The sequence below is a fragment of the Bos mutus genome, chromosome 18 (genome assembly GCF_027580195.1).
Source record: "Bos mutus isolate GX-2022 chromosome 18, NWIPB_WYAK_1.1, whole genome shotgun sequence".
Classification (NCBI taxonomy): domain Eukaryota; kingdom Metazoa; phylum Chordata; class Mammalia; order Artiodactyla; family Bovidae; genus Bos; species Bos mutus.
Genome location: NC_091634.1, coordinates 22,957,470 through 22,975,709, shown reverse-complemented (window position 1 = coordinate 22,975,709; position 18,240 = coordinate 22,957,470). Strand labels below are relative to the sequence as shown.

The window sequence follows — 18,240 nt, the reverse complement described above, 5'->3', positions numbered from 1 at the left end:
TTGATCCCTGGGTCAGAAAGATCCTGTGGAGTGGGAAATGGCACCCCATTATTCCAGTATTCTTGCCTGGAGAATCCCACAGACAGAGGAGCCTGGTGGGGTACAGTCCATGGGGTTGCAAAGAGTTGGACTCTACTGAGCACGCAAGTACAATCGTTGCTCAACAGTGTGTATGCGCTTAATGCCACTGACCTGATCTGTATGTTCAAATCGAAGGGCGAGTTTGATTTTAGAGGATAGGAAGTACAGTCTGTGTGTCTGGAAGGAAAAACAAAACACACACCTGGTACTATTATAACATCTCAAAGTGTCCAAGTGACGTTTCACCCTCAGCACCATCGCTGCCAACATTTAGTATCAAAAGTGAGTCTGTGACCAATTGCGAATCCTCTCTCTCAGAGGAGTATTCTCACAGTCTTCTCAATAGACCCCAAAGATCACATCCACATGTCAGCATCTCTTCTCTCTCTTGCTGCAGGGGATCGGGACGAATTGGGGACTCAGGATCTGTGTGGCAAACTCATTCATTTCTCAAGCCCTGGAACCAGGTGGCTCAGGCACTTCATTGACCGAAAACCATGAGTGAAGAGAAGGAAGAGACCTTGTTCCATGTGCTCCCAATTTATGATGAGCCTGAAAAGAGGAGGGACGTACCAGAGAGCCCTGATGCTTCCTCCCAGCCAGAGCACCATGCATGGTCTCAGCTGGGTGAGATGTGCGGTCCCCCGGAGCAGCCCCTGGGCTCCCCGAGGCAGCACGGCCCAGCTTATCAACAGATGACCTGTGCGAGTCCCCAGCAGCAGGCCCCCCAGGCCCTGGACGGATCTGAGCTGCCAGCCACTTGGCTCTCCAAGGCAGAATCCGAAGATGCAGCATTCGGTTTCAGGTAAGTCTCCCTTGAACCAGGCTGGCCTGGGGCGGTGAACTTTCTCAGGAGAGGGAGTCTCCACTCATCTCACTTCCTGTCTGTCTCCTCCCTGTGTCACAGCCCCCCACCAGGAGCGGAGTTTGGTAAGTCCTAGCTGGGATGGTGTGAGCAGGCAGGGTGCAGCCAGAGGCTGGGCTTCAGAGTGGGGGTACCCTGGGGTGTGAGAGCAGCCTTCTCCCTGGGTCCTGTGATGCTGTTGCTGCCAGACCCTACCTCTCTGAGCGGGTGGCCACTGGTCTCTCCCTGTAGGTGAGCCTTGTCCTTCGCCTGGTCCCAGTGAAGAAGTCTTGTCATTCCTCAGAGCAATTGTACGTGTCTTTTTTGTTTTTTAAACCTGGCATCTTTCCCTTCCTATTCCCCTCTCCCGCCCCAACAAGAAGTTAGTACGAGGAGGGTGAGGGCGTGGGGTGTGTCTGTACCCTCACTCTCTCCCCCATAGGTGGTGGGTGCATGGAGCCCATGCTTCTTTGGATCCGGGCTGCCCTCCTTCTGTCACCAGTGTGTAGGGCCTCAGCTCTCAGGGTCGCATTTAGAGTGACATCCTCAGAGGGATTCTGAGCCAGGCTCTGCTGTCATCGCTGAACTCAGAAGTGTCTAAGATATGGCCTGTTTGTCAGAGAGGCCACCCTGGGCTGGTGCAAAAGGATGTCAGTGGTCTGGGGACCCCAGTTGAGGACACGGTCCTGCCTGGGGATCAGAGAGGAGCTGGTGGATGCAAGCTTAGGAACAGGCTGGCCCCTATCGATGAGAGCAGGTCAAGGCTATGACCCTTTCGTGGCTACCCCAGCCTCCCGTTCCAGATGACGTGGTGGTCAGGCAGAGGGCCCCACATAAGTCCTGGAAAGTTGGCCGACTCCGCCACGGGAAGAAAGTCTATGCAGTGGCCATCAGCGGCTCGACTCACCACGTGTACACGTGTGGCCATGGCTACATCAGAGTGTGGGATGAGAGTGCCCTGCATGCCTGGGACCAGGCACCCCAGGCCCAGCTCAACTTCCAGGTGAGGGGTCCTCCAGAAGGCTGGGGGAGCTTGGGGATGACCTCTGTCCTGACACTGAGAGCCCGTGCTTCCTAGAGACCATTTGAGAATATTGGCCCTTCCAACAGGACCGTGACAGCTGTGTCTTCACCTGCAAGCTGTTCCCCGATGAGCGGAGCCTGATCACGGGGGGTCTGTCCCAGAGCCTGACACTTTGGGACTTGGTGCCCACCCCCCGTGTCAGGGCACAGCTGGCCTCCACTGGCTCTGTGTGCTATTCCCTGGCTCTCTCTTCCAACGCCCAGATCTGTGTGGCTAGTTTCAAAGGATTTGTTGAAATTTGGGATTTGCAGAACCAAATCTTGATCAGGTATGACCCCAGGGGGTGGGGTGCAACAGTGAGGCTTTTGGGCTTGCCCTACCTCACTTCCTCCTTTGCAGTAAGACAAGGTGAGTCCGTGTGGAGGGCTGCGTATCTAGGGACTTCCTGGGCCCCAGACTTCTAAGGGTTCAACCAATGCACAAACCTCTGAGTTGTTTTCCCACCAGGAAGCATGAAGTCCCCATATACGGATCCCGGTGTGTGGACATCACGGGCAATAAATTCTGGACGGGAGGTGAAGACACCAAGCTATATTCCTGGGACCTGAGGAGCTACCAGAGGCTGCAGCAACATGATTTACGGCATGAGGTGCTCGCATGGCTACCGTGGGTCTGAGTGTGGTCCCTGGGGCCCGGGAGCCGTGGGTGCCTGCAGAAGTGGGGGTGCGATGAATGATGGGCATGACCTCTTTGAGTGCTGACCCCAAACCTCCTCCCCAACAGATCCTCAGCATTACCCATGACCCCAGTGAGGAGTGGTTGTTAGTAGGCTTGAGAATGAGTGACATCGTGATCGTGCACACACACCGGAAGGAAAAGTTTAAGGCTGTCCTACAGAAATACGCCTACCATCACAATCTCAAGTTTGCCTCTTGTGGTGAGTGAGCAGGCCGGGGACACCTCTGGGTGCCCCGTCACCTGATAAGCTGTCTGCTCATCTGGGGAGTCTGGGCCCAACCGCTTTTCAGACTGTTTAGTTCCCCCCTCTTTGGCCCCAGAACTGGCTGGACCAAGGTCTCGGGCCACCTTCCCATTGCCTTCACCTCTGCTTCCTCCCACCACCAGTTTTTCTCCCCTGCTGGCATGGCTAGGTTTTCTTCTTTCTTCCTCTTCTTCTCATTATCACTTATTTCTTTGGCTGTGCCAGGCCTTAGTTGCGCCAGGCAAGCTCTTAGTTGCAGCATGTGGGATCTATCTAGTTCCTTGACCTGGGATGGAATCTGGGCCCCCTGCGTTGGGAGTGCAGAGTCTTAGCCACTGGACCAGCAGGGAAGTCTCTTTCCTCCCTTCTTTCTCTGCTCGTTCCCTCTGCTTCTCTGACTTTGTCTGTAATGGTAGCTTCCTACACAGAACCACAGCCCATAGACAGAGGAGGAACGAAGCCCCATGTGATCGTCCTGATGTCCAGGGACTCTCCCCGGGATCCTGGGTGTGGCAGGAGGGAGCAGACTGAAGATGGAATGATTTGGGTCATGTCTCTGAGTTTTATAGATGGGGGAAGCTGAGGCAGAGAAAGAGTGGTTCCTTCCCTGGTCTCGTTGGGAGCAGAGCTGGGGCTGGAAGGCAGGCGTGGTCTTTGGCCCCTCCATCTGTCTTTTCTCTGCCAGGGAGCTTTCTTGTGGCCACGATGAATGAGACGATCCGCTGCATAGCTGCACCTTCTCTGCATAAATTGTTTCAGGTACTGGGTGGAGGGGTGTTCAAACCCAGGTACTTGGAGCTCACAAACCCCAGACCCCAGATGGTGGGGTCCCAGAGACAGTGCTGGAGAGTACCTCTGAGATGGCAACCAGGGCCATTGAGTACATCAAGGGGAATGAAGACTCAAGGCCCTGGGAACTCCTGGGCTCCACCTTGAGCCCCGGACTGAGTCTGGCCTCTGGACCAAGCCTCAGGTCCACATGGAGCCTTGAAAAGAGCCCTGTATGACGCCTGAAACACCCCACATGTTGTTCCTCCGTGGCCTCTCTTTCCCTCCAGGTAGAGGAGTCTGCACACATCCTGTGTTGTGACATATCTTCTGACAACCAGTACGTGGTCACGGGCTCCAAGAATAGTGCCTCAGTTTACCAGCTCTTGTATTGAAGGTCCCGCTGGTGAAGACCCAGAGAAGGCCAGCGTGCTGGGAGGGTGACCTTGGGGTGCTGGGCCACTCACACCTGCCACTCCCCCTCCTTCTCCTCATGTGTTGGTTATCTGTCCACTCCCCCTCTTGCCCAGCACATGCCTAGCCTGCCCTCCAGGTTTTTATTATACAGCTTAAGGATTTTTCCTTTGTTATTTTTCTACCACTGATTTCTGGATTTTGTAATTAATAAAATAGAAAAGCAAAAACTAAAGTGGCTTGGGTGTGTGGTCAGTTGTTTCAGATAACAAACTCATCATGATGGAATGCTTACACCCCCTTTCAGCAAATTCCTGGGTGGGTAAAACATTTTAGACCGTACTTAGTTTTGTTTATAACTCTTTTTGGGGGTGTCAGGGAATTCTTGGACTCTTAAGAAAGCTCAGGAAGCAAGGTATGTCCACGTACAAACTTTCAGTTTGTATCAGGATGCTGGTAGACCAACAAAACTCAACTCTTGACGCAGGTTAAGACTCCAGGAGCTGATCTAACCATATCCAAGATCTCGATTCTCAATCTGGCATCTGGAGCCAGTCAGAAGCTGCCTGTCTGTTTCAGGGCATCTTCTCATGTTGGTGGATGTGATATTTTGTGTGGTCTTCACCAAACTGAAAAAGACCCAGCTCCTTGAATCAAGCCATATAGGCCTGCTTTACTCCAGCCTCTGCTTGGAGTTGGCATGGCTGAGACAGCTGCTGCTGCTAAGTCGCTTCGGTCATGTCCGACTCTGTGCGACCCCATAGACCATAGCCCACCAGGCTCCCCTGTCCCTGGGATTCTCCAGGCAAGAACACTGGAGTGGGTTGCCATTTCCTTCTCCAATGCATGAAAGTGAAAAGTGAAAGTGAAGTTGCTCAGTCGTGTCTGACTCTTTAGCAACCCCATGGACTGCAGCCCACCAGTCTCCTCCGCCCATGGGATTTTCCAGGCAAGAGTACTGCAGTGGGGTGCCATCGCCTTTTCCGGGCTGAGACAGCTAGTAGCCTACTAAAGTTTGTAGGTTAAAATTCACCTGGAAGAGGCATGAAGATTGGGACCAATTGTACCATCCTTTGCATTGAGATACTGTGCAGTAGTGGTTCTTGCTGATAACGAGTGAAGAATGTGCCTCCTTTCTGGGCCAAGACTAAAGGAGTAGGGGGATGTCCCCTCCAGGCTGTCTGTCTCCTTCTACCAGCTCCAGGCAAGTGATGTGAAGGTCCAAGGGGATTACAAAACAATGAGATGAAAGCATCCTGTGTCCCCAAATCAAACATGGAGAAAAGCTTCCCCCTTTGGAATATTTCAGGGGAGAGAAATAAACTTGTATTTGAATTGTTATACACGTTGAAGTGTATTTGTCACTATAACTCTGGAAATAACAAACTTTTACTTAAAGGGCCAGATAGTAAATATTTTAGGCCTTGTTGCAATTGCTCAGCTCTGTTGTAGCATTCACATATGTGAATGTGACTGTGTGCCAATAAAACTTTGTTTATAAAAATACGCAGTGGGTCATATTTGGTCTGCTGGCTGTAGTTTGCTGACTCCTGCTATAGCCATTGTGCCTCTCGATAATATATTTATTTAGCTTCCATGGAAAAATATACAGAGAGTAGGGTCCAATAGTAATCCTGTCCTGGGCTATAGTAACAATTAGACTCCAAGTGTCTATATGTTTTCTACACAGTATTTTTAAAAGGTAGGGAATTCTAAAGATCAAATTCACAAGATGGGTAATTTCTGGAGACTAAAGTAGAGAAACTGGATCATAAAAGGATAAAAAGGACACATTCAACTCTATATGCATTGTTTATTTCTTCAAGGTCAGTTCAGTTCAGTTCAGTTCAGTTCACTCGCTCAGTCGTGTCCGACTCTTGCGACCCCATGAATCGCAGCACGCCAGGCCTCCCTGTCCATCACCAATTCCCGGAGTTCACTCAGACTCACGTCCATCGAGTCGGTGATGCCATCCAGCCATCTCATTCTCTGTCGTCCCCTTTTCCTCCTGCCCCCAATCCCTCCCAGCATCAGAGTCTTTTCCAATGAGTCAACTCTTTGCATGAGGTGGCCAAAGTACTGGAGTTTCAGCTTTAGCATCTGTCCTTTCAAAGAACACCCAGGGCTGATCTCCTTTAGAATGGACTGGTTGGATCTCCTTGCAGTCCCAGGGACTCTCAAGAGTCTCCTCCAACACCACAGTTCAAAAGCATCAATTCTTTGGCGCTCAGCTTTCTTCACAGTCCAACTCTCATATCCATTCATGACTACTGGAAAAACCATAGCCTTGACTAGATGGACCTTTGTTGGCAAAGTAATGTCTCTGCTTTTGAATATGCTATTTAGGTTGGTCATAACTTTCCTTCCAAGGAGTAAGTGTCTTTTAATTTCATGGCTGCAATCACCATCTGCAGTGATTTTGGAGCCCCCAAAAATAAAGTCTGACACTGTTTCCACTGTTTCCCCATCTATTTCCCAGGAAGCGATGGGCCCAGATGCCATGATCTTCGTTTTCTGAATGTTGAGCTTTAAGCCAACTTTTTCACTCTCTTCTTTCACTTTCATCAAGAGGCTTTTTAGTTCCTCTTCACTTTCTGTCATAAGGGTAATGTTTGTCAAAAAAGAGTTGGCTTCAAGAAAAACCATTAACAAAGTGAAGACAGCCTACAGAAGAGGTAAAAACCTTTGCAAAGATATTTCTGGTATGGGATTTATATCCAAAACGTGTAAAGAATTCTTAAAACTCAACAACAAAAGACAAAACGATTTAAAAAAGGGCAGAAGATTTGAATAGCTGTTTCTATAAAGAGGTATACAGATGGCAATAAGCACAGGAATAAGCTCAACATTATCAGAGAAACACAAACCAAACCCACAGTGCAAAGGAATATTGCATGAGCAGGATGGCTAGAATAAAGAGGACAGACAGTAACAAATTTGCTGGGTTTATGGAGAAACTGGAACCCTCATAACTTGCTGCTGGGATTGTATTAGTAGAACACATTGCAGCCACTTTGAAAAACAGTTTGGTAGCTTTTTAAAATGCTAAAGGTAGAGTTATAAGACTCAGCAATTCAATCAGATGTATACCCAAGAGAACTGAAAAAAAAAAAAAAAAAGGCATGTAAATTGGGAGAGTAAGACTTTGAAAAGATAAAATAAGAGAACTGTATACTTTTTCTTCTTTTGTGGAAAGAAGGTAAAGTCCAAGTTAAGAGTAGTCACGATAAGTCAAAGAGTAGTGTAATTTCAAGGCTAGTTACTAAAAGAATACTAAACAAGGGTACATCTTCCAAGTTAATAGAGGAAAACTACTGGAATAATAGAGTATAATAATATATTAATAAGTTTTATTATTTATATTTATAATTTATTATTAACTCAGTACATTAATTTGATGTTAATCTAAATAAAATTATGTAATAATGACAAACAGAAGATGTGACTAAATACTGAGCCATAAAGTTCGGAGTATTTAATTCTTACAGAATATATTCTAAGACCATAATGCAATTAAGATAGAAATAAACAATAAAAAGGAAACTTTTTTGGGACAAGAAATTTCCTTGTTTTGGAAATTAAGAAATATATGTCTAAATAATTAGTAGAGGCAAAATCACAAAGAAACTGGAAGCTATTGTCAACTGAATAATCAAAAATTGAAGGATTAAAAAAAAATCTAAAAAGAATGGAAGGATTTAGCTAAAGCTATAGTTAAAGTTTGGCCACTCCTAGGTCATCAATGCCAGCCTTCACCTTGCTTTCCGGGGCCACGTGGACGACTTGCACTGACAGCCCAGTTCTTCCCAGAAACTGAAACTGGTCTGGACTGGAGAAAGGATACAGTCTCAGGAGACAGCAGAAAAAGAATGTGGAGACCGGGCCTTGATCTGCGTAGAGGAAGGCGGTCGTGTTTTAGTTGCTCAGTGGTGTCTGACTGCAGTCCCATGGACTGGGGCCAGTTAGGCTCCTCTGTTCATGGGATTCTCCAGGCAAGAATAGTGAAGTGGGTTGCCATTTCCTTCTCCAAGGGATCTTCCCTACCCAGGGATTGGACCCGCGTCTCCTGCGTTCCAGGCGGATTATTTACCGCTGAGCCATTAGGGGAGCACACAGAGGAAGTTGGGGGAAAGGAAGTCAGAAGTGGTATGCTGCTGCTGCTGCTGCTGCTAAGTCGCTTCAGTCGTGTCCGACTCTGTGCGACCCCATAGACGGCAGCCCACCAGGCTCCCCCGTTCCTGGGATTCTCCAGGCAAGAACACTGGAGTGGGTTGCCATTTCCTTCTCCAATGCATGAAAGTGAAAACTGAAAGTGAGGTCGCTCAGTCGTATAGGAAACAGATTTTTCACAGATGTTGCGAGACGAATTTAATCGCACAGTAGTGCTGTATCCATTTCCCCGCAGGAAGATGGGACAATGATCGGCCCTCGTGGCTGTGGCTGAATGGGCTCTCTGTGGACCTAAGCATTTACTTCTGTTCTCTGGCAGCATGTGAGGATCCCTCTACTTGCCGAGTCCGCGGGGCCTCTGTAAACGCCATCCCGGAAAGCAGATTCTTTTCTGTGAATGGCAGCAAAACATTATGCCCTCTCTGAGGCTCGAACTCAGGACCTTCAGATTATGAAACTGACGCGCTGCCCACTGCGCTAAGAAGGCTGACAGACAAGATGTCTTCTTTACCGCTAAAGGGAAAGTGCCTGCAGCCGCTTCCTTTGGCCTAACAGCCTCACAGGAGTCAGTGTTTGCCGGCAGACCGCAGGTGGGTCCCGGGACAGCTGGGGAAGGACGGCTCCTCTCTTCTTCCGGGAATGGAGCCGTGTTGCGGCGGGAGGGAGTCCCGCGCTTGCCTGGAGCTCAGGGGGTCGAGAGAGGAGGTGGGCTCGTGCAGCCGCGCTCGCCGGGGGTGGAAGGGTGCCCGCGGCCGGTGGGGTTCTGCGGAGCGAGCAGGAGTAGGCGCGGCAGAACACGCGAGGGTCCCGCGCTGGCACAGGCTCCGAAGGAAACCGGAGAGCACGCGCCTGGCTTTGGCGGGAGGACGGGCGGCAGGGATGCGCAGAGCAGGGAGGAGGCGGCGCGAGCGGCGGGCGGCGCTGGGGGCGTCCGCCCAGACGGCCACTGTCGCCGGAGCGCTCGGGGCGTGAGCTCGGGCTTGTGTTGCTGACAAACGGACGGTGTCCGGCTGGACGAAAGCTGGAGGGGGCGACACCCGCTGCAGATGGGCATCGGGGGGGAGGGGCATCCCTGAAGGGTGGGAAGGGACCTGGGGCCAGGGCAGGAGGGCGGGAGGAGGAGAGAGGGGTTCGGAAGAATTTGGGGCGTGAACTCTCCAGGCCCTGAGCCGGCCTTAGGAGTGGGGATGAGTTAGGAGAAGGGAGAGAAGATTCCAGAAGACTCTTGGATGTGAATTCAGTTGGAAAGACGGAGGAGAAACCATGATTGCCTTGGATTTGTTATCTTACTCGTTTATTCAACCTGGTGGTTCTGCTTTCTCCTTCAAATCATTTTGTGTCCTTATTACATATCAGATCAGATCAGATCAGTCACTCAGTCGTGTCCGACTCTTTGCGACCCCATGAATCGCAGCACGCCAGGCCTCCCTGTTCATCACCAACTCCCGGAGTTCACTCAAACTCATGTCCATCGAGTCGGTGATGCCATCCAGCCATCTCATCCTCTGTCACCCCCTTCTCCTCCTGCCCCGAATCCCTCCCAGCATCAGAGTCTTTTCCAATGAGTCAACTCTTCGCATGAGGTGGCCAAAGTACTGGAGTTTCAGCTTTAACGTCATTCCTTCCAAAGAAATCTCAGGGCTGATCTCTTTCAGAATGGACTGGTTGGATCTCCTTGCAGTCCAAGGAACTCTCAAGAGTCTTCTCCAACACCACAGCTATCTAGGTTGGTCATAACTTTCCTTCCAAGGAGTAAGCGTCTTTTAATTTCCTGGCTGCAGTCACCATCTGCAGTGATTTTGGAGCCCCCAAAAATAAAGTCTGACACTGTTTCCCCTGTTTCCCCATCTATTTCCCAGGAAGTGATGGGACCAGATGCCATGATCTTAGTCTTCTGAATGTTGAGCTTTAAGCCAACTTTTTCACTATCCACTTTGACTTTCATCAAGAGGCTTTTTAGTTCCTCTTCACTTTCTGCCATAAGGGTGGTGTCATCTTTATATCTGAGGTTATTGATATTTCTCCCGGCAGTCTTGATTCCAGCTTGTGTTTCTTCCAGTCCAGCGTTTCTCACGATGTACTCTGCATTATTACATATAGAGCATTGCATTTCGGAGAGCGGAAGAGCAGCAGCGTTCCCTCTAGGCAGGGCTTAAAATCTTATTGTTACAAGAATGCAGGGTGGATGGATGAATGAGTGGATGGGCAGAACATATAACATAGCACATATAAGTCAGAAGGCATTTCTTCCTTATTTCTTCACGGGAATTTCTGCTGCCGATGCCCAGAAGGCATTATTACCGAGGAATCACTACCCCATCCCGTTTATCCAACAATTATTACGAGGTACGATTACTGCCTTGGGCTGGGCGGCTTATTCTCTCTCTCAGCCCTCGTGGAATTATTGTTTTCACCAGGGAACAGTGTATCTGGTGGGTCTAGCCCCTTGCCCCCACTGACCCCTTTCAGGGCTTTGGTGCTCAGCTGAACGCAGGTTTCAGGTCATCTCTTGGACAGTCGTTCACACTGGTTCCCTGTTGCTGCTCTGATTTCCCAGGGCACTTAAGTGACTGTATTGCATCCTGTGGTTCCAGGTTGTTCTCAGTTGTTCCCTATGTGTCTCCTCCCTTGACTGGGTGTTCTGTAATGCAGAGACAGAATCTGAGCCACCCCTGGGAACACCACATTCAGAAGGATGGTCGAGGAGGTTCTGGACCCCACCCCTAAGCCCCTCTCTACTGCCACCTCCTGCCTAGACTCAGTGCGCCTGTTTAGTGAACAAAGAGTTCACTTGGCCGGGAGTCAGGGCTTGGCATTTGTTCTCTCTCAGCCACTACCCAATCTTGACCTTGTGGCTTTCCCTCCGGGTCATCCTAGCCTGGTACAAATTCTGCCCCGAGAACAGGGAGAAACCGGCTGCGGTACAGGCAGCTCCTCCAGCGGGCCAGGTTCTCGGAGGCTATGAGAGGTGTGTGGCCAGAGCTCCCTACAACCTTCCCTTCCCTCCCCTCCCCCCGCCTCCCCTCCCGCCCCTGCCTCCCCTCCTCCCCACCCTGCCCCGTCGTCCAGCCTTGAGAAGCTGTAGAGCAGAGGGACGGTTTGTTCCAGGAATCTCTCTAAACACATTTTTCAAAGTATCCCTGCGCCCAGTCCTGAATGGCACCTCACAACATTTGGGGAAATAGTTCTCAGGGCTCTGCAGCTTGGTCTCTCAGCTGGAAGAGTTAGGCCATGCGCCATCCTGCACACCCACTCGGAACCTCCCAGCCCCGCTCCAGCCTCTGCTCCTGCCTTCCTTCCACCTACCCACACATCCTAATCCGATGTTGGTCACCTACAAAGCCCCCCTGTCCTGAACTCCTCTTGCTCAGCGGCCCAGAACCAACAGAGAATGTTTCCCTGTCCTTCACTTTCCTGAATCTCTACTCTTCCCTTGAGATGATTCCTTTACCTTTGTGGCAGAGGTTGCTCTGAAATTTTCTAAATCCTCTGCAGCAGATACACAAGAACTAGTTTTAGCTTTTTGATTGATTACCTAGAGACTTCTCTATAGAAAGGCCTACAAAGGACTGGGAGATCTGAGGATTTGGGGTTGAGGTTGGGAGATGTGACCAAGGCCGTGGGGGGAGGGAGGGGAGTTAGGAAGGGGGGTCTAGAGTGCCCAATAGGATCCTGGATTGGCTACTGAAACTTGAAAAGGACATCAATGGACAACTGCATAAATTTGAATAAAGTCTGTAGATGAGTTTATGTATCTATTAATTTCCTGGTTTTGATCATTGCATGACAGGTTAAGTGTCAATATTTGGGGAAGCTGGGTAAAGGGTATATGGGAACTTTATTATTTTCAAACTGTTTTGGAAGTCTGAAAAGTACTTTAAAAGGAAAAGTTAAAAGTTGAAAACAAATGAATCACAGTGGAAGCCCTCAGACCTTCCTTTAGAGATTCTGATTCAGTAAATTTGGGGAATGGGCTTGGGGATTGTACTTTTAACAAACTTCCTAGGTATTTCCAGTATTCAGCTGTAAATTCTCCTGGATCAGGTAACCATTAACATCTCTTTGATTCATTAGCTCAAGAAGTATTTGAATAGTCCACACACATTAGTGGGTGAAAACAGAAATAAATGAATAAAAAGAGGTCAGGTGTGCAATGCAAGGGTCAGAGTGACCTGGACTGTGGGAGTGGGCAGTTTTATAAGTTTCTGTGTCATAAATACATACAACTTCCAAGTTGTTAGGTTTTTTTTTTTTTTAATAAAATGCTCCCTATGAATCAAAACACTTTCTGCTTTAACCGAATCCCCAAATTCTTTTATTCAAATATGTTATAGTGGTTTTCTGTGCTAGTTACTGTGATCTGTGTCAAGGGGACAAAAATTAAAAAGACACAGCTCCTGCCCCCAAGGAGTTTATGGTTCACTGAGTAAGATACATAATTGGAACTAACTCTTACAGGGGCCAGAGTGTGGACAAAACTGAAAGCGGGCTTGGATTTGGCCTGAGCTTGCAGGAGGGCAGGGAGCAGTTGGGCTTCTGGAATGTGGGGGAAGGGAACAATCTAAGAGGCAGTTGGGAGCCCGTTCTGAGTTGAGAAGACTGTTGGGGGAATGAGAAGCCTGCTGGAAAGGGATGGTCCAGGAAAACTTTCAGATCTTAGAGGACCTGATGAAGGAAGGATACAGTGCTGTGATTCAAAATGGGAGAGCAGGGAGGGGACACTGGTTGGAGAGACAGTAGGTCCTGTGTTGAGTGTGCTCAGGTCTTTGAGAGGCACCGGGAGACAGTCTGTCCTCCAGGACCCCACCCTGGGGATGGAGACCAGCATGGCCACTCTTCTAGACAGCATGAAGTTGGGAGGTACAAGGCATGAGTTACCCAGGCTCAGGCTAGAGGAGGGGGGCTGGGAACTTGGGACTGGTTAGGCTTCAGAAGAAGACAGACATCCATGTAGATACTGGCCTTTGGAAATGTGGGTCTGTTGATCAAAGAAGATGAAGGCCAAAAACAAAAAAATTGAGATTGGTCCTTACAACTGCCAGAGGAGGAGTTATTAAGGGAGAATGTGTAGCTTGAGAGTCATGGAGGAGCCACAGAGTCCTGGGCCATCTCATTAGGAGGCTGTATGGAAGTGTGGTTAAGAGAGGGATGCTTGATCCTAACCCAATTCAAACCCTTATTGGGTGCATGTAAAACTCTGTCATTGAGTTTTCTCACCTTTAAATCAGGGAATGAATAGAACTGATCTCAAAGCATTATTGAAGGCTTAAAAGAGCTTGTGCTTTGATATGGATGTAGTACTCAACAGATGCTAGCATTAATTAGGGGAAAGAGATTGAAGGAGTAACTCAAAGAGATAACCAAGGCAGTGCTATCTTACCTGGGAAGAACAAGGGTTAAGAAGTAGCATAGAGTCGTCATGATATGGAGCACCAGCTAGACACCAGGGGTAGAATGTATCTTATCACAGGCAATTCTTACCTTACGAGGGAATTTCTGTTATGGTCCCCACTCTATGATGGAACAAGCCCAAGGTCACAAGAGCATTGACTTACATTTCCTGTTCTGATCTAGACCTTGAGTCTTAAACGGCCGCTGTGTTGAAGGCTGGCCTCCCATGGATATGGTCAGCTAGAGGAGACCTTTCAATGCCAAGGCTCTACGAAAATGCTGGTGACCCTGAGATGAATGAGCCTCTAGTCTTGCCCTCAGCAAGCTCCCAGGGTAAGGGTTCCTATAGCCCCTTCCTCCATTGAACCATGTCCAATACATCCCAGAAGGCCTTTTAAAGGCCCAGACTTCCCTCTGGTTCCAATACCTTCTATGGCTCCCTGTGGCCTCCAGCCCAGGATCTGAATCAGCTTTACCAAGCAGCCCTCTGTCTACTTTCAGGGTCTTGTCTATGTTCTGAGCCACTCCCCCAGTGAGTGAGTGAGTGAAAGCCACTTATCATATATGACTCTTTGTGACCCCCATGGACTATACAGTCCATGGAATTCTCCAGGCCAGAATACTGGTGTGGGTAGCCTTTCCCTTCTCCAAGGGATCTTCCTAACCCAGGGGTCTCCCACATTGCAGGCGGCTTCTTTATCAGTGAGCCACAAGGGAAGCCCAAGAATACTGGAGTGGGTAGCCTATTCCTTCTCCAGGGGATCTTCCCAACCCAGGAATCGAACTGGGGTCTCTTGCATTGCAGGCAGATTCTTTACCACCTGAGCTATCAGGGAAGCCCTGAGCCACTCCCCCAATCCAGCTTTATCTCTCACAGCTGCCCAACACTTAACTTGGTTCCCTGGTCTTACCAAATCCCCTTCCTGACCTGTTAATACCCTTCATTCATCTTGGCCTTTTTGCCTGAAACCTGCCTCTCCCTCCACCAGCCACTGAAATCTCACCCACCCCTCTCACAAGCCCAGCCTGCAGGAACCCTTCCCTGGCTACACTTTTGTCCACACTGATGTTTTTCTCTTCTCTGTTTTCCTAGATTTAGAGATGGTCCCACAGCGTCACTCAAGGTGAGAGGTTATATTTGGGTGATATCATTTTTGTGTGTTGAGTTGTTTGGGTGGAAGTTCCTTGAGCCAATGGTACTTTCGCCAACTCTGGGATACCCACTGTCCTTGCACTAAGAGCTATGGGGAAGTTCCAAAACCCCATCAAACTCCCACCACCATTTATGGCCATCTGATGCCCAAGCCCAGTTCTGGGTGCTCTGGGAAAAAGAGTACTAACCTGGAGTCAGTGTCTTAAGGTCTGTGGCATTCCACCCAGTACATGGCCAGTGATGCTGAGAAAATGGACTTTTCCCTCTTGCTTCAATCTCTGCATTTCTAAACTAGATTTGGCACTGGACTAAGACCACCTACCCTAAGGGCCCTTCTGGTTACTAGGGCCAGCATTCCTCAAACTCTGATATGCACACAAAACCCTTGGGGATGTGGTTAAAATGCAGATTCTGATTCAAGAGATTTGGGATGAGTCCTGCGTTTCTGCATTTCTAACAAGTTCCCAGGTGACGTTGATGCTGCTGGTCTGTGAACCACGACTGGGTTACAAAGGCTTAACTCAGTGGTTCTCAACCCTAGCTGAAAAAAGTGGTCTGAGAGGTTGCTGCTTCTCCTTCTTTATTTTTTCCCCATTAAACAAAAATAAAGATTTTGTTGGGAGACCAGAACGTGTGATGCTAGGATTGCACCCTGGGACAATCAGAATTTCTGGGGGTGGGATCCTGGCGTCACTGTTCCTATAAATCTCCCTGGGTGAATCTGCTCTGCAGCCAAGGTTCAGAACCGCTGCTCCACCTTGTGGACAGACAGTGTAACAAAGGAGCTGTTTTCTGATCAAACTGTGGTCTTCTGCTGCCCTCTGCTGGCAGCACAGATTTCTAGCTCAAGCTGATTTCCCCCAGATGAGATAGGAATATCAGAAGGCTAGAGAAAACAATCCCATGGACGAAGGAGCCTGGTAGGCTGCAGTCCATGGGGTCGCTAAGAGTCGGGCACCACAGAGCGACTTCACTTTCACTTTTCACTTTCATGCATTGGAGAAGGAAATGGCAACCCACTCCAATGTTCTTGCCTGGAGAATCCCAGGGATGGGGGAGCCTGGTGGGCTGCCGTCTATGGGGTCGCACAGAGTCGGACACGACTGAAGCAACTTAGCAGCAGCAGAGAAAACAATGCTGTTGTCCAGGGTGACCGGGTTTCCCTGCACCTTCAGGACCCACCCTGCCATGAGTGAGGACGTATAACAACCGTTAACAGCCTGCAGGGATCTTGCTCCTTCCTCTGAACCTGCAAAAACACTTCTTGGCATGACACCTTCATACTTTTTCTCCTTTCCTGGGATGAATTCTGTTTCTTAGGGACAAAGGATGGTTTAGGCTTTGCTGAATCCCCTGCATAAGAAATATTTCCCACGTATTGAATTCTCAAGTGTCCAGATTGTTGATGGGCTTGTGAGTGTTCATGGGCAGGGTCAAGGTATGGGGGCTGGGAGAGTCACAGGAATCCCACTGGTGACAGACCTGATGGGAGAGGGGAGCTGCAGCCAGGAAAGGTGGGTGGCTTCTCTAGGTGGACAGCCACTGTGACCCATGGTGAGTTAGGATGGAGGGAGGGAGGAAGAGGAAGCAGCTGGGACGTGGGACTAGTGAGAAGGGGTATTGGCTATGTCTGTTCCACCCCCCACGGGTGCCTTCCCCTCTCCCCACATGTGTCTACCTGTTTCCTCCTCAAAACTCAGCTAAAACACCTTGTCTGTCATTAGAGCCCCTGTGATCCATGTCCATGGTACTTGGTCCTCCTTTCTACCCCCTCCATCCCACTGCCTACCATCAGATCTTTGTCTCACTGTGTTTCTTTTTCTGCCTCACTCAAGAAATTCCATGGAGGGAAGAACAGTATCTTGTTGTTTCCAGTCCTCAAAGTATTGTATCCAGTGGCTGGTCATATAAAGCCATCAATAGAGGATGCTGGGTTAGGGATGCAGTAAGAGAGAAAAAGGGTCTTGTACACGATGGATATGATTTTATCATCAGTTGGAATCCTGGGGATTCTCCCAAGGGTAATCTAGAGAAAAAAGGAAAATCTCTCCAGAAGGGGCCTGCCCTGAATCCAACCCTCAGCTTTCCTGGGTGGGGATCACAAGAAATCTTAGAGGTAGACCTAAGGTTCGGAGAAGGCAATGGCAACCCACTCCAGTACTCTTGCCTGGAAAATCCCATGGATGGAGGAGCCTGGTAGGCTGCAGTCCATGGGGTAGCTGAGGGTTGGACACGACTGAGCGACTTCATTTTGACTTTTCACTTTCATGCATTGGAGAAGGAAATGGCAACCCACTCCAGTATTCTTGCCTATAGAATCCCAGGGAAGGGGGAGCCCGGTGGGCTGCCCTCTATGGGGTCGCACAGAGTCGGACACGACGGAAGTGACTTAGCAGCAGCAGCAGATCTAAGGTTTGGGTTACTTAGCAATTAGCCAGCAGATGGCGCTCTGGCTCCACCTAGATCTTAACTTGGGTGCCCTAGTCCTCTCCCTCATGACCAGAAATGCTGACTCCAGTGGCAGGATGCCCTCAAGCGGAATTTTAGCAGCTCACAGCCTCAGGCCACGACTTCCTGTAGCTGGCTGGCGTGCAGTGGGGAAGGAGGGCCCCGTCCACAGAGCCCACTCTCTGTGGGATGGAGAGGAAGAAGGTTCTGATGATGTCACCAGATCATGAATGCACCTTGGCCCAGGCCAAGAGCTCAGGTCTATTCCCTGCCTCGCCACTGACTTTGTGATCTCGACATGTTCAGTTCTCTCTGGGCCTGTTTCTCCTCCATCAGATGTCAGGGTTCATCCCATCCAGCCTGAAATGGAAAAAGCCACCCTTGCCCAGTTGCAGGCATCCGATATCCAGTCAAGAAAAGGAGCTGGGGCTGTTTTAGAATGAGTCCATTAGGGTCCAGATATGGGCAGTATAATGCCTTTTCTGTAAGTTGTCAGAACTCACTGGGCAGGTATGACATGCTGATCTCTGGCTACACTAGTGTCCCATACCAGTAAGAAATATCCAGAGAAAGGATGCTCTGTTGACTCATATAGTGACTGTCCCAGAGTAGGGGTGGATTATGGAAAGGAAGAGCAGGGCAGTGGTGGTGGGAGAGTTTTAGAATAACGTTTACTCATTTAAAAAACTGATCTGGTGCACACAGGTCAAAGGGGTAAATCCATTAAATCTGTTTGGCTGTTGTTTTCTGAAACACAAATTTTAGATCTGAATACATGTAAAGTAGCAGAAAAAAATGTGCCTCTGAACAGTTTCCCCAAATGCCATTTCTTGACTGTCACAGGCCTCTGGATACAAAGGCGCCCTGCTGGGTGGTTTTCAGCAGGAACCCCGTGATCAAATTAAAAGCTCGACCACCAGGAAGTGAGGACTCAGGACGAACCCAGGGGCATGAATGTGCTGCAT

The 18,240-nt window shown here is 49.3% G+C and overlaps 1 protein-coding gene and 1 non-coding gene across 2 annotated transcripts; one reads left to right on the top strand and one right to left on the bottom strand.

The window, feature by feature from the left end:
* Positions 1 to 867: 867 nt before the first annotated feature.
* Positions 868 to 4,305, top strand: TLE7 (TLE family member 7). Its single transcript, XM_070386758.1, has 7 exons — positions 868 to 886; positions 1,729 to 1,928; positions 2,036 to 2,277; positions 2,457 to 2,598; positions 2,733 to 2,886; positions 3,617 to 3,690; positions 3,990 to 4,305. Exons 1-7 carry the CDS (start codon positions 868 to 870, stop codon positions 4,092 to 4,094), a joined length of 936 nt encoding a protein of 311 aa, XP_070242859.1. The 3' UTR covers positions 4,095 to 4,305.
* Positions 4,306 to 8,697: 4,392 nt separating this feature from the next.
* On the bottom strand, positions 8,698 to 8,770 carry TRNAM-CAU (transfer RNA methionine (anticodon CAU)). Its single transcript has one exon. It is a non-coding gene; the product is annotated as a tRNA-Met (tRNA).
* Positions 8,771 to 18,240: the final 9,470 nt, after the last annotated feature.